The 16614-nt window shown below is 46.5% G+C and overlaps 1 protein-coding gene across 1 annotated transcript in view; it reads left to right on the top strand.

Moving 5' to 3' along the window:
* The window catches only part of LOC8025719 (thiopurine S-methyltransferase), a 38302-nt gene that overhangs the window by 8868 nt on the left and 12820 nt on the right, over positions 1 to 16614 (top strand). The window contains exons 2-6 of the mRNA XM_040212351.2: positions 3347 to 3458; positions 4701 to 4823; positions 5030 to 5122; positions 6191 to 6320; positions 15833 to 15885. Of these exons, the coding sequence (XP_040068285.1) occupies positions 4723 to 4823; positions 5030 to 5122; positions 6191 to 6320; positions 15833 to 15885 (377 nt within the window). The 5' untranslated portion in view covers positions 3347 to 3458; positions 4701 to 4722. The remainder of the gene's footprint in view (positions 1 to 3346; positions 3459 to 4700; positions 4824 to 5029; positions 5123 to 6190; positions 6321 to 15832; positions 15886 to 16614) is intronic.

Here is a 16614-nt window from a genome sequence, read left to right as displayed (position 1 = left end):
CAGTTTCTTCCTCGAGAAGTATAGGTTCTGCAGGAGCTGGTTGTCTGTCCACCCCCTCTGGCGGGCGACACGGTCATATTGTTCAATCCAGCCCTCGATGTCTTCATACGCCTTGCGTGAAAAGGCGCCGGAGTGTGAGGTGCGACAGGCATGCAAACAATGGTGGGAGTGGACGCGATTTGCTGCTACAGGTTGGTCGTTGTTGGCTTAGTCAGCTTCAGTTTTTCTGGCAAAAGTCTGAATTCCGGTGGTTCTTGCTGGTAGCAGCACCTGGCTCAGATTTCAGGTTCTTCGTGGTGTATTTCCGAAGTTCGTCCTTGTGGCAGGCACATAGCCAGGGGGGGGGGGGGGCGTGGGACCCGGCCCCCCCCCCTCCCCCCCCCCACCCCCCGAAATCTTTCATTTTGCTGGGACCTCCTCTCCCCCTTCCCCCTCATACAGCATTTTGTCATGGGCGGCCGCCCCCGAAACAAAATCCTCGCTACGTGCCTGCTTTGTGGTACTCGCTCGTCTTGCGGTTTTTCTGCTAGGCTCGGGATAGGAATTGGTTCATGGCTCGCCGGGGGCTTAAGAAGTGGGATAGTCCTCCACCCGTGTCCCGTTATCGGGCAACTCGGCTGAGGAGCCACCAGGGTGCACACAGAGTGAAGGGCTATGGGTAAAGTACCCAGCACCTCCACCAGAACATACGATGACAGCTGAGCGTGGCCTGGAAGTTTCCAGAATAGTAGATATTGATAGAAGATAGGACTGGAGCAAGCATCCTTAACAATATTACAAAACTGACAGAAGAAAGTCTATCCTGACCACTAGAGAAGCTGCATTGCTTTAGTGGCAGTGGCATTCTGTTCGAATAAATCCTCTCCTTCGGGGTTTGGCGACTGACGTGGACGAACTGAACTGAAATGGATGTGGAACCACTTTTGTGGTAATGAGCCGCTGCAGACTGCCGTCGCAAAGCGGCATGAACGGGTGGACTGGGTAGGTAACACGCGCGATGAAATGTCCATACAGCTTGCAATTCGCGTACCGAGTGTTGATGAAACGTATTTCGACGAAACGTGCAACAGACAATCGGAATCAATACCAGCGGCAACGCCTGTGCTCCGTGAAAGTGCACGTCTACGCCAGAACAGCTTAGAAAGCAGCACAGTATCACCTAAAACACGGCACAGGAACTACCAGCTGGAAGGCAGCTCTCCGGTGCGTCGCACAACCAAAGTGAGCCTTCGGTCATTTCAACGAAGCGGCACCACGATTGCACACTGCCAAGCACGACTCACGCAATTTCCGTCACTAAACTCTGCATCCAAATATGTTGCGCACGCTTCACTGCAGAGCTCGAAGATCCCGATGGTCAACGAGAGCACAAAAACGTCGCCTTAAAATTTATCCTAGCGGTATTCGAATCAATCCGAGGTCCGAGGAACGTAGGGCCGATTGTCTCTTGGCAATATCGCCGTCGGTCACCAGCGGAATGCACACCGTTTCTCCTTAGTTTCAGGTTATACCTACGTCAGACACCACGCTAAACTCTGAAGCCGCTTTCGACCGGCCTCATATGACGGCTTCCGCGTCTGAAATCAACTAGCCCACACGAACGACAACGAACAAAGCATCCGACAAGCTCCGGCCCAGCTGGGGCCAGTCGCGGCCTGGCCGCTGCCATCTTTCCTGTGACGTCACGTATTGAGTTTGGTCACATGACGAGTGGTCAAATTTGCGTACAATGGCAGCGGCCTTATGGGGGTCACTTTCGAGTCCAGACCGAAACTCCGGTTTATCGCTTTAAGCCCCTGTACCTCGTTGGCGCTTTGCTTAGGGTGGATACATCTGGCCATTTTGTCCCACGCTTTTATTTTTATTTTTTGTTCAGAAGCGCGAAAAAGCGTGTTCCTTTATTTTCGTTGATTTCTTTGTATTTTAGCAGTGAGTGTGTGCTGTCTGCATCGGGTACTACAAAGGATGGCATCACCCTCAACAGTAGGAATCAACGTTACTAAAACACTCAGTTGGGAAACTCGCCGTCGAAACCTGGGCCGCTGGCGTCCACCGAGACCGAGCTAAACGCGACAACAGCGCCACTCTTTTTCGTTTGTCTGTACTATGGTCACCTCGAGCTTTTTGAAAGCCTGTTTTTGCGTAAAAACAAACGGAAAAGACTCTTTTTGTATGAAATTTATTGGAGTTTAGTACCAAATGATGGGCGCGTGATGTTTTTATCATCTTTAGTTCGCAGGGTTTTGCGGAACAATTAGTATTGTTTTCATACAACCATGCCTCAGCGGGCCTTTCAGGTAGCGCGTCGCGCCCTAGGTGCATTTTAACTTCAGTAGTTGAACGCGGCACGTCCGCCGGGGAGACGGGGGTGGCACCCCTGTAACCTCTGCCGCTGTATCTGTACTTAAAGCCAAAATACAAGTCACGTGCAGTTCTTTGAGTGGCCGCTGCGGGAGAAATGGTGGCGTTGTGGTCGTCATTAGCTCGGTGCTCGGAGACAGATTGGGGCTATTTTTTCAAAGCTGTCTCTATGGGAGTTTCTCAACTGAGTGTTTTAGTAACGTTGGTAGGAATTGAAGGCACCCTACCTATAGATAACAGTGGCTCCGTACCTCCTTGCTCCGCACAATGCGCATAATACATACCCATCGTCCGCCTACAAGTGCGAGATCGCCAGCACTACTGGCTTTGAAACGTGCATTTCTAGCGCGAGTGCTCGTTCTGAGGGAGATCACTTCAAAGCAGCGACCTCCAGCTCTGGTGCTTGTGGCCTTGTAGAAGGGTATGCACTTGGGCTAGTCGGTGATTCATGGTTTAGAGGGTAAAAGCGCTGAAAAACAACGGACAGGTCAAAGAGTTATTTTTCATACGTCCGTTCTTTTTTTAACGCTTTTGCTTTTTAAATTGTGGCATTGGTCTTAGGATAAACAGGGTATTAGCGATGTGCGCGGCCAAAAGCGTCGCTGTGGTCAGCTTTCCACGATTGGCCAAACCACGGGCATATGAGCACTGTCAGATTGTAACTTTGACAGTGTTAGTTTCGGATTGTGATGGCTCCTAGCTTCTACTGTGCTTTTTTAAACACACCATCGAACTCGTCGTCGCACCCGATGGTAATTGTAGCCAGAATAACAACTGGTGACGTCACGGCGAGGCAAATCCCAGTCGTGACGTCACGGAGGGAAACCATAAGAGGGCGCCACCGAAACATCTCGGCGCTAATAGACGCCGCTTGAAAAAATATTGTTTGCATTTTTTAAAAAGGGTTTGTCGGCGTTTCTTATGTCCTTTCTGTTTATCTTTATACCACTCTTCACTATCTTTCTTGCCTTGAACTCAATTGCAGAGTTATCAGTCTTTACAGCAAGGCGTTCGGGCGTCCGGGGTTGACAGTTTGCCAGAACGGTGCGTTCTACTGCCACGGTGGCACCGTGCGGGCCGGCTGATTGACTTTACATGTGAGTACTGCACTTTGGTACTGTTTCTGAGCGCCTGCATGACCACTTATGTTTGCGTTAAATGGCGTTCGCGATAAAATTCAAAATTACAACGCGAAATTAAGCGTATATTTGTGTTGCTGTTCTCGTCTCCGCAGCACGGCTTCTGATTATCTTAATACATATGACGCCGCGTTGAACACAATTTTTCGTCTTAACAACTGAGCTGTATAAATATTTTTAACAACCCTTTCCAACCTGTTGGCGCTTGATTGAGCCAGTAACTGAACCGTTATTTTGAATTCATCACTGAACGGGAACCCAACCTGTAAAAAATGAAAAGCTACTGAACCCGAACCCGAACCGAACCGCAAGAATGACCCCCTGCTTTTTTTCTTTTTTTTTTCAGAAACTGAAACTCATAAAATTTAGTACAATGAATGCACCACATAAAGATATATACTTGTCAAATGTTTAATTGTCCTCTGTTCTTTGGCTTAGTTTGTACGAATATTTTGACGCCAGAATATCGCTCGTGAAAACACTGCATCTCGCTCATGAAGTATTGAGACGCTTTTGAATGTTTCTTGGGTCACAACTTTCCTCGGCTCTTCAGTGCACCGAAAAGAATCCAGGAAGAGACCAGGTCGCCCGAGTCGATCTTCCGGCACGTCATTATCAAGGACGATGAAGGAGTCAGCTTCAGAGCCCTCTTCATGAGAGTTGACGGTTTTCAAACATTGTGCATTTGTCCTTTGCTGTAGGACTCGAGATTCGTAGAAACGGTATCATATGTGTCCCTGCTCCGTATTGTAATATGCATTGTGCTGAGTGTGAATCTCCTCCTCATTGGAATCTCCTTATTGTAAACAAAAATTACACGTGTCTACTTAAAAGGACCCTTCAAAAGGTGCCTGACCTTTTTTTTCTATTTGCATCGAATTCGCTTGAACTAGTGTGTATGACACATTAAAAATAGACTACATATAACAAAAAACTCATTAAAAATATAGTGAAGAGGAAAATCGATGTATTTGGATGTAAAAAATTTGAATTTCAAGAACAATCTAACAATGAAACGCGCAAAAGGACTTTTCTAAAGCTGACTGAAACAAAAATGCCGTCTTGAAAATCTAAAATAATCGGAAAAGTACGGGTTACTTTTTCAAAAAACAGGTAAATACTTTTTTTTTAATAATGAAGTATTGCAAATGAACACTGTTTCACTAAACTGTAACCCAAGCGTGTGTTTTTATTCTGCAGTTGTTCATCCTTGAAAGCCATCATGGTGGGAACTGAAGGCAAGTCCGACATGCCCCAATTCGAGTACTGGACCAACCGTTGGAACAACGGGGACACGCCGTGGCAACTTGACGGAGTCTATCCGTAAGAGCACAGTAAACAAGGCGATGACTTTGTGTAAACAGTGTAGCACTACAATCCTCCCAAAGAGGGTCGTAAAACTGTGCGTTTAAAAGGAGTCTTAAACTACCACGAAACCACACTTGCTTGCTGGCAGGCGTGCCTAAATTCTTCTACGCGTGTCATCCAGAACAGGAATCGTAGCAATCGTCGTCTCTCCTTTCACGCAGACTCTTAGAGAAGAACCAGGACGTCATTTTGGCGGGAAAACAAAATGCCCGGATCTTTCTCCCCATGTGTGGAAAGGCGCCAGAGTTGAAATGGTGAGGGAGATCATCGTCACATTTTGAAGCCATTGACTCGTTGATATAACTACACAGCGTGGGAACTAGGGAAAACCTCCCGTGGCCCTTTAGTCCACGGTAACACTGCTCATGCACGATGCAAAAACGCGGAGTTTCTCCTCAGACATGGTCGTACTTGCGAACGTCTATAGGCAATACGCCACAGAACACACGACCTGCTACTCGCCCCCCCCCCCCCCCTCCCCTAAAAGACATCAGTAGCGGATACAAGTAGCGCTGCCAAGGCGGACCATGTTTAACATTTGAAACTAGTCAGGGATCCACACACTGCGCAATGCTCAAGACTTGTCTTCTAGGTGATATTGCTAGGTCACAAGGCCCATCCCTGTGGGAGCCAAAGATGCGGGACGCCTTATGCCCAGCGTGTCGAGGTGCACTAAGCATTGTGCAATGTTTTCTTGTTATGTCAGTGTTCATGTTGGAAGAACGCGCTGACGAATGCTTCTTCATTTTTATGACGTCGAAAAAATGGTGCAATGTGTCAACATTCTTTTTTTTTCAGGAGCAGTGTTTGTCTTGCATGTCCATGTCTTCATTCGTAACAACTGAATCGGCGATAACAATACACAAGACATCAGCATGGCGTTTAAATTCTTGACGCGAAAACAAAAGTGCGGATCTAATTAGACCTCTATCGAAAGACTGGCCTCTGTTGGCAGATGTGAAATCTCTGCAGAATGGCGGGCTAAAACCGCAAAATCACGACACACTTGATGCGTCTGGTTAATTAGAAGGCAAACACACATCTACAAAAAAGTGATGAGCGCAGTGACGGTGCACTTTTGACGTTGTTTGATCGGCTTCTCGGCTCCTAATGTTGACTATTTCCATGTTGCCAGTTGTTCCGCCATTGTGCAGTGGTTCTGACCTTCTAATAATCGGCACCTGGCTTTCGAAAAAAGTCTAGTGCTTTCGATTCCTGTAGGGCGGTACACTCGTTTCCTTTGATTGTTATTTGTAGACATGTAAAACTTCGGGTAAAAAAGACAAGAACCTTGTATTTGATGTGTCGACCGTTGGGATCAGGTTCTACGGCAAGGGCCATCGCGTCGTTGGCGTGGAGTTCATCGAAACGGTTGCCAGGAGTTATTTTGTCGACAACTGCCTCCCTCTCGATGAAGCCAAGTGTCCTATACTCAAGTGCAAGATTTTTCAGGTAGAGTTTTTAACTATCCAAAGAATTCAATAACGCAGTACCTTACCAGACATGCCAGCCACGTTCAAATGAGTGTTCTAGCGCGTTAGCACTATAAAACGCTAGTTTTGGCGAAAACCCGGCGGTGATTTTGCTTGTCAGCACCGGGGAGGGACAGAGGAGGGGGAGAGGGTGATGTGTGGAACGCACCCATTGGTCCGGAGCTCTGACGTCAACATGCGTCAACCCCTCCCTTTTCCCCCGGCGCTGACAAACTGACAGGCACCGTTGGGTTTTTGTCAAAATTAGATAATTCGTTTACGTCAGTCATGCTAACAGCTGGCGCGGAGCCAGGGAGGACAAGACACTGCGCCACACCTCCTAGATAACAAAGGCGTAGTGCTGGATGAATTTGTTTGCGTAATCAGAGAAGGCCAACGCTGGACACAGAATGGAAATGAGTGCCTCGTCAGCGCTCGGCTTCGAGTCAAGTTTCAGGGTAAGGCGAACACAATCTTTGTGTTATCTTTGTGAAAAGCGTTGACCTCTTCTGATGCTGCCATCTCATTCAGCCCTACATCTTGCTAGCAGCGCGGTGGAACGCAGGCGTGCTCAGTTGCCGCTCTGCCATCGCCGGTTGTTCTTCGCACTTGGTTTCCGTATTTGCGGTGCGTGGACTGTGATGTGTGTGTGCGTAGTTAAAACGATGGATGCGGTACCCTCCACGAGTAATATGGATGTGGTTCCTTCCACGAGTAGTATGCATGTGGTTCTTTCCACGAGTAATATGGATAACCGCACCAAAGGGATTCGACGTACTGACAGGTAGAGTAAAGAAAAGGGGTGAAAAATAAGAGGTATATTCATTTTTGCATTTTGAGGGAATCTTTGGGAAACGCCACACACGTACATCTTTGGTAGACGCTAACACTGGACCCGTAACGAGGCCAAAAAGGTGCAGCAAAAAGTAAAAGGAAGCAAAAGACAAAGCTAAAAGAAAGCGGTCAGCGTTAGCGTTTACCAAAAGGGGACCTGTGTGGCGTTTCCGAGGGCCATGCTAATGCATTTCCTAACAATCCACCAATGAACCTTCCTGTATTTTTAGTACGGTTATATCGGTGGAGGAATGTCTTATTGAAGCAGACGGCGCCATGCACCATTTATCCAGTGCATATATTTTGTCATCAGCCAACGCCTGAAAAACCCATATCAAGATCAGCCTTGCCGAGTTTTAGCTTCAAGGGGACAAAATGATGCGCCAGCTTGCCTCCATTTTCGTTAGCGCCTGCTGTCAAGAGTGTTTCCTTTGTACCAAAGGACGCTAGCTAGCTTTTTTCTGGAAAAGGACGCTTTAGTTGAAGGAGCGTTTACAATGCCCTGTGGCACGAAAGTCCTTCTTTTGGGGGGAGATCGTCCGTCTTTCTAAAGGAGTATAGCCGATCCCTCTGACTGGGGTATTACTAGCTCAAGAAGCTGGCAACGGTTACTAACTTCATCAATAGAACTTAGTATCTTTCACTACCTTTAGCTATTAACTGGCACTAACTCTCGCAACACCTATAGCGAGTGACAACTCAAGAAGGTAGGGCGAGGGAAAGAAGGGGGAGAGGACAATATGGACGCGGCGCTGGCAAGGGGAGGAGGAAACACCCTCCCCTAAGCGTTGTGTCTGGTTCCTTCTCTCCAACCTTTTTATCGCTCGCCCTACCTTCTTAACCTGCATCAGTCTATAGTAACCTGTTCACCCTTAAGCTAAAACTGCAGCCAAAGCCACAAGCGCGAACTAGTTCGCACTCCTGGTATAAAAATTCAAAAGCGCAAACACCAAGGAAAAGAAGAGGGGACAGGACAGAGCGCTACTCCAACTGGAAGTTTAATGCATTCCCCGAGGAAGACATAAAAGAAGAATTAGGCATGTGAAGGTAAAAAAGAAGAAAAATTATTGTTATTAAAAATATAAACTAAATCTGACCTCACCCCTTGATACTAGCAAAAAAAGACTGTTATAAAAATTCAGAAGTATAAACAAAATCAGCAGGTCAAATATAAGGTTAGAAAACATTAAAGCGACCCGCGCTAAAAAAAAAGGTCGAGGTATCTCATCTCTTTCTCGGGCAGCGCTATTGATGGTGCGCTTATGCAAGCTCCCCCGAGAGACAATATGGTTTTCGCTTCATAGAGTTCTCTGGATCTTTTTTTATGGTAGTGCTTGAGGATCTTAGTCTGTTGAAATATGGGTGTGCAGTGGCAGTCCCGGACATGTATGGCGAGATGTCCCGATGGTGATGATTTCAGAGAAAGGTGATGCTCTCGAAGTCTCACGTTCACACAGCGCCCAGATTGTCCGACGTAGACTTTCCCACATGTGAATGGAATTTCGTACACAACGTCGATGTTGCAGTTGACGTACTTGTGCGTATGCTTGACGGTGCAGTGGTTGTTATTTTCATTTTGCGAATTAATCTTAGGACACAATTTTTTTTAGTTTCTTTGGAGCTGATAGTACTACTGTTTCTTCATACTTTGAGGCTATCCGCTTGAAGGTGGGATATGTTGTGGAAGTAGGGTATCACTGCCGGCCGCGTTCTCTTCTCGCAATTTCGTTTTCCTCTTCCCTTGGGAGTTATCAGACATCCTGCTACATCATACAGTAATGAATTGGTGTATCCAGAATCCTGCAGCCTTTGCACTTGTGCTTCGAAACTACACTTAGCCGTGTGTACACAGGACTTGTGCAGGGCCGCTTTAAAGCAACTCTGCACAATTCCTCTTTTGATGTTCTTAGAGTGGGCAGAATCAAAAGGTAGGAGTCTTTTCTTGGACCGTGGTGCATAAGTCCAACAAGTGTGTGATTCTTCAAAGGACAGTTGTAGATCTAAAAATTGACGCTCGCTATTAGTAGGTAACTAATGTGTGAATTTGAGCCCTTGAGCTTGTATCATGAAAGTGGTGCTTACGATGTTAAAGGTAGCACAATCATATTGGTCAGGTTCGATGAAAAGTAAAACGAGATAGTCATCGACGTATCTAAAGATACGTGTTACGAGGTTTGTGGGAAGGCTCTGGTCTATTCCCCTGTCACATGTGGAAAGAAAAATGTCGCATAAGACAGGTGCCACACAGGAGCCAATGCAAATCCCTTTCTTTTGGATGTAAGTATTGCCGCTAAAAGTCAGAAAGGTAGATGTGAGGTAGAACCTAAGGAGTTCTATGAAACATTCGGATGGTATACCACGTTGATTTTGAAATGACACAGTTCCATTAGCCTCTATGCAATCGCTGACTGCTTCAAACATTCTTGCGTGAGGGATCGAGTAGAACAAGTCTTCCACATCAAGGGAGAGTCCAAACTTTACTGTCGAAGCACTTGATTTAAGGTAGTCTATCAGTGATTCTGAGTTTGGAATAAGAAAAGGGTTATAGAAATTGAGGTTGTTCAGGTGACGTAAAAGAAATTTGGACATAGCTCCCTGCCAAGATCCTCGTTCAGTTACTATTACACGAAAAGGGCAACCCTCTTTGTGAGTTTTGGCGGTGAAAAACATTTCCAATTGATCACTTTTAGCAGTGTTTATCTGTTTCCTCAATTGGCTTAGATCTAGGCTGTAGCACAGCTCGAGTGATTTTGCCTTCACTTTTTTTCTAATTGAACCTCTCCAAGCAAATAAAACTCTTTTCTATGGAGAACTGGGCTTTATCAAGGTAAACCTCTCTGGTCGTCACAGCAAAACCTCCTTCCTTGTCCGATATTAGAAGATTTAAATTGCTTTCTCGAAATTGATTGACTATACCAGTGAAATGTATCTTCCTGTCGCTTTGAGGGCCAGCTTTTAGTAGTATTTCCATACAGTCAGATACGCAACTCTGTCGGTCTTCTCCCTGAGCTTTCGTAGCGATGTCATGGACGTTTGACACCATATGTATTCCTTGCTGTTGGGGCTCAGTACAGAATTTCGGTCCTTTTTTAAGAACACCGCGTATATCATTCGGAAGGGGCTCTCAGCCTAAGAGCGTAACAGACTCGCCTTTCCGCTGCGTCCTAGATGAACGGGGTGTATCTCAAAACGTCCCATTCGCATTTGAACCTTGCCCATTTTGACCCATTCTCATTTGGTCCTTCTCATTAGAACCTTCTCATAAGATCTGAATTGTGTTTTTCGCAACGGGACCCATTCTCATTTCGCCCGTTCGCGCTACGACCGAGTGGCACTAGTTCGACATGCTTCTAACGTCGTTATGCCTTCGCGGCTTTGTTGATGAGCCTTACCTTGCTTGGGCCCCCAACATACCATCAGACATATATTATGCGTAGAGGTACGCACTGAGAATCGTACAATGACGCCTGCTTCCCTTCCTCTAAGCAAACGAGAGAAAAAAAAGCGATGAACATTTAATTTGGAAACTTTGCTCGAACAGAAATAGCATATATAAGAGCAGTGGTTCTCAACCATTGATGTTTCGCGGACCCCTTGTAGAAAGGCGGAGATGATAGAGGACCCCGTTCGGGGTGAGGGGAATAGAAAGGGGAATAGACTTATCTTATTGTCGTACACACGAGAGTACTCTCCCGAAAATTGGAATGTTTCTTCTCAACGTGAAGAAAGACAACTAATATCGCCGTGCCTGACTGATGAGACAGGTCTTAGCAGACAGCTGGGATGCCTTCGCAGACCCCCTTTTGAGAACCACTGCTTTATAGAAGTGGTGGTGTTTTCCCAAGTCGAGAGACCTTCAACAACGTAACAATTCGGAATATGATCTTGCTGCGATAAATAGTTGGTCTTTTTTATTGTCAGCTAGTAGCTTTTCACGATGACCTCGACGCACTGCTAAAATCCTTAGCAGAGAGAGTATGCCTGTAGCGTGGCACACACACACACACAAATCATATCAATGTATTATATTACCCTGAAAAACGATTCTGGTATAGATAGAGTCAAGTGCGACGGGGTCAAAGCGAGAAATTTTTGAGAATGGCTGTTTTGAGAAGGGTCAGGTGAGAAGGGCGAAACGAGAACGGGCCCAAACGAAGAGGGTCGGATTGCGAAAGACGAAACGGGAAAGGACCGAATGCGACAGGTCCAAGAGAGAAGATCTTTTTGAGAATGGTTGTTTTGAGAAGGGCCAATTGAGAAGGTCGAGACGAGAACGGGCTCAAATGATAACCACCCAGATGAACGTAGGTATTTTAGATGAGGGATGTAAGAGCCCCAAAGAAATTCAGTCTTTTGGCTGGCTGTAGTCAGGAAGAACCTGTATCTGGCGATATGTCCATCATTGGGGATGCCGATGTCGGCAAGGGCGCTGAGACAGGAACGATAAAACCGGACCTGTCGCCACATCTCAGACCGCAAAATCCTGCACATCCTCTTGGCGTGTTGCATAGACGGTCTTGAATTGCCAAACAACCCACAAACGTCTTGTCGAATCACACTGTGTCTGATGGCAAGAGAGTACAATCTTGCTTGGCAAGTAGAGAAGGCGATGGCGATTGAACCAATTAATTTTGACGCACTCCTGGCTTTGAGACGTGCATTTCTAGCGCGAGTGCTCGTTCTGCGAAAGAAACGCATCAAAGCGGCGACCTCGAACTCTCGCGCTTGTAGCAATGGATGCAGACTCAGTTTTAGAGTTCACGGAGTACACCTCTAAGCAGTACCTGTTTTTACATACGGAAAGAGATAAACCTTCCTCCAGGCAAAAAGGTAAGACGCCTCCTCCTTCGTCGATGCACACCGTAATAACGAAGAAGTTATTAACGATGCGCGGCACAAAAGTCGCTCTCGAACTCTCAAACCCAGGTGGCGCTAGTCAACGTCAAATTGAAAATAGTCTAAAAAAGAGTTATAGCTGAAATAAATTTTATGTTCACGTGGCTTACATGCATATTTGCACATGTTTAAATCATTTCATTTATAAATTAAAAAAAAAAAAGTTATAAGTCATTTAGAACATACAATAAATAGTAAAAAACCGAAACTTTACTTTATGCGGTGTTCTAAGGCCGCCTCAATTTGAAAGCCTTTCGAGAATTTCAGGTGGTGAACGACCATATGCAACTTCTGGGCGAGACGGGCGCAGTACGAAATATGTGCGAACGAAGCGGCGTGCTTTATTCATACGTGGCGGGTTTATTGAAGCGCGGCTTCAGTCTGTGTGCCATGTTCTCAAGAGAATGGGTGTATCTCAAAACGTCCCATTCGCATTTGAACCTTGCACATTTCGACCCCTTCTCATTTGGTCCTTCTCGTTTGAACCTTCTCATAAGACCCGAATCGTGTTTTTCGCAACTTGACCCATTCTCCTTCCGCCCGTTCGCGCTACGACCGAATGGCACTAGTTCGGCATGCTTCTAACGTCGTTATGGCTTCGCGGCTTTGTTGACGAGCCTTACCTTGCTTGGACCCCCAGCATACCATCAGCTATATGTTATGTGTAGAGGTACGCACAGAGAATCGTATATTGACGCCTGCTTCCCTTCCTCTAAGCAAACGAGAAAAAAAAAGCGATGAACATTTAATTTGGAAATTTTGTTTGAACAGAAATAGCACACATAATAGCAGTGGTTCTCAATCATTGATGTTTCGCGGACGCCTTGTAGAAAGGCGGAGATGATGGAGGACCCCGTTCGGGGTGAGGGTAATAGAAAGGTATAGGTTATCATGACAAAGATTTAAAAATGGATATAACTAAGTGCTAGTGTAAAGTAGACTTATCTCATTGACATACACACGAGAATACTCTCCCAAAAATTGGAACGTTTCTTCTCAACGTGAAGAAAGACAACTAAAATTGCCGTGCCTGACTGATGACAGGGCTTCGCGGACCGCTAGGATGCCTTCGCAGACCCCCTTTTGAGAACCACTGCATTATAGAAGTGGTGGCATTGTCCCAAGTCGAGAGACCTCAAACAACGTGAAATTTCAAAATATGATCTGACTGCGATAAATAGTTGGTCTGTTTTATTGTCAGCTAGTAGCTTTTTACGACGACCTCGGCGCACTGCTAAGATACTTAGCAGAGAAAGTATGCCTGCAGCGTGGCTGGCACACACACACACACACACACAAATTATATCAATGTATTAATATTACCCAAAAAAAAACGGTTTTGGTGTAGAAAGAGTCAAGTGCGACGGGTCAAAGCGAGATATTTTTGAGAACCGCTGTATTGAAAAGGGCCAGGTGAAAAGGGCAAAACTAGAGCGGGCCCAAATGAGGAGGGTTGGAACGCGAAAAACGAAACGGGAAAGGACCAAATGCGACGGGTCCAAGAGAGAAGATCTTTCTGAGAATAGTTGTTTCGAGAAGGGCCAAGTGGAGAAGGTCGAAACGAGAACGGGCTCACATGATAACCACCCCAAGAGAATCACCCCTTTCCATAAAACTCTATGCAGGCATCCACTGAAAACCTATTGGCAACCCATCTTAGCCTTACAGCAGCCACCATTTTTGCCATTATCGGGGCTTGTTTTTCCGGTTGTCCAAGGCGATCCAAAGTGCTCTAGAGTCGGTTACTATCACTGCCTTCCTTGACTGTTTTGTTACAGGCAGCAATTCGAATGCCCTCCCTATCGTTTACAGCTCCGATATCGTTAAGGTCGCGGCGAAATTGAGCCCATCAGCAGCACAGGCGTTATCGACAGGTCTGTGTATGGCGGTTTCACGTAACATATTTCCAGCTCCAAACCACGCCGAACGCCATGTTGCCGAACTATGCCTTCCTATCCGCGGAGGCAGTGTTTTTGTAATCGCTAGACTTCCTTTGAGTGTTGATCGACTGCGCCAGCCAGAGTAGTCAGGAACATAAAATAACTTCAGCTGTTACTCAATTTGTATACATGCCTGTCGTGATGGGGACTTAAAAGGGCTGTGCAGCGATATCGCGTAGGAATATTTCTTACTTTACACCAGCTTCCTGGCACTAATGGGACCCAAGAATACTCGAACGTAACACCACTGACCAAGAAGCGTCTTCGTCGCTGCGGAATTCAAAGGATGAAAGCGGAGCTTTTCTTTCAGTTTCTCCTTCCAAAGCCGCCTTTTGCTCTTGTAAACTAGACAGTTGGGCGAGTTTGGTAGTTATTGAACATAGTTACAGTTGCCCACACAGGGACAAAGACAGAGAAGAGGAACACGTAGACGACAGACAAGCGCACACTCACAACTCATGTATTAACGAAAGAGGAAAAGAAAGTGGTGCAGAACGCGGAATCCGCTCGGGCGTTCGCCACACAGGCACGAGGGGCCACAGGCCCGAGGGCTCGTGGGGGACATGTAAAATTACCCTTGTCCTTCTGTGCGCAACTGTAACTATGTTCAATAACGCCTTTTGCTCCTTCGCGAAATTTGACGACGGAGCTGTGGGGACAATGGCAACAGTACGATCTCCGGGAATGCGTCATCGAGCTTTGCGGTGACGATATTCAAATGCTGCTCACACAGTGGACACGATGACTGCGTACGCATTCGATCTCGGCTCGTGACAATCGATGCCTCGACATGCATTCGGGTAGTGGCCCGTGTCCAATCGCTGCAACGATGACAATAGCCGAGCCATCACAATGTCTGGTACTCAGCACGTGTCCTGTGCTTTGCCAACCCCAGAGCGTAACTATGATCAACATTGGCGGCATATAATTGGGACCATATCACGTGGCCGCTTGTTCTGGCTGTGAGTTGGGAAAGTAAACGGTGCTCGGTTTTTTTTTTTTCTAACTTGTATTGCGTGGGGTGAAAAACGAACACGTGTTTCATAGGTCAATAACGTCAGGGATCCGTTTTAAGCGGTATTTGCGCAAAGATAAAAAATATCGCATCGCCCCTTTAAGACGAGCCTACTATCCAGAAGTCGACCCGTTGACCGCCAAAATTACGCCGGTGGACGCCGCCGGGGCGGTCACAAAAGCAACGTAAGACTAAAACTATGCGTCCACAAATAAATCTCCTCTAGTACTTACTGAGTTCTATCGTCAAGGAAATCACTCGTCACGCTTGCCTGCTTTACCAAAATCAAACATGGCGCCATGTAAGCAAATGGGGGAAGTTGTGGATGATGTTCACCAACATTTGCGGAGCGAGGCCTACCGGAAGTGAGAAGGCGTTTCGTGAAACCGACCAATAGTGCTGTGGGCCGTTCATCTTGTAAGGCTTTGCGAGCAGGCGAACTCTACCGTACCAGAAAATGGCGCCTCGCTTTTTATGGAGGTTATGTTTTCAGCATTATCCAATGAAAACTCGAATTGTGGCTCGAGAGTTGGAGGGATATCTCGAGGTGATCATATTAAGTCTTGAAACATGTTAGTGCGATATCAAAATTTATAGTCATGTCGGCGAAGAACGTTAGACCGTAATATCTTTCCTGGTAGTATGCCATCAATTGGCACGAGATGCCGCAAAACGCGCTCATCGGCTCTAAAAAAATAATATCGTGACTTTGTATCTGCGATTTGCGTGGAGACTTTTCCGGCGTATTAGGGGCGTTTCTTTGTCGAATATAATTTTCGTCTTGTTATATTATCGGTTTCTGCACAGACTCCCGAGAAGAGGTTGCGGATATTCGTCTGCAGCGTGTTTGACTTCAACAAGTAAGTACTCTTCTGCTTACCGCACAGAATGCTCAATGAGGGACGAAACATCAATTAATACTATTAAAGAAAATTGGGCAGAGGGGCACAGTGAGTGACGCGGTCTCCCACCAATACAAACGAGCAATTTTAAAGTGACAGCGGTAGCGGCACTTGTCTAAAGTCGGGGTAAAAAGCTTTTTAGAGTGCATGCTAGAGCGCCTAGCGGCTTTTCGTTTCGCGTCCGCTCGGTGGCGCTCCCTGCGTAAACCATCATCATTATCATCATCATCATCCCGCCCTGATTAAGAAGAGGCGGAACTGGTGGAACGTTGGATACACATTGCCTGCGCTGGAAAGTGATTTAAAACTAGTTCTTATGGTAAGCGTCAAGATTGGAAAAACATTTTGCTCCGAAAGAGCATCGTTTAAAAAATGTCCTCCGTCGTCTGTCTGCAGGCCTTGTCGCTGGCGGAGCGGAACGCTCTCTGCCCACCCCTGCCCGCGTGCAGAAAACAGGGAAGAACCGTTTTCGAATGCCGCTCTTCCTTGGGACTTGTCAGCTTATAGCTCTAAGAGCGTTGAACACGTTATCTTCCTAATTCAAACAGAACAAGAGCGTCGTCTGCTCCTCGCCTACGGCATGGCGCGCGGCGTTCGACATTCGAACGCCAGACCCTGCTTGAAGAACTGGGGGGCTATGTTGCACGTTTTAGACTCCCAGGAGACTAGGGAGAAGGAAGTGACGTC

Source organism: Ixodes scapularis, unplaced genomic scaffold (assembly GCF_016920785.2).
Source record: "Ixodes scapularis isolate PalLabHiFi unplaced genomic scaffold, ASM1692078v2 PGA_scaffold8__174_contigs__length_109621045, whole genome shotgun sequence".
In the NCBI taxonomy this organism is placed as follows: domain Eukaryota; kingdom Metazoa; phylum Arthropoda; class Arachnida; order Ixodida; family Ixodidae; genus Ixodes; species Ixodes scapularis.
Note: the sequence above shows the minus strand (reverse complement) of the source record. Positions and strands in the feature narration are given on the sequence as shown.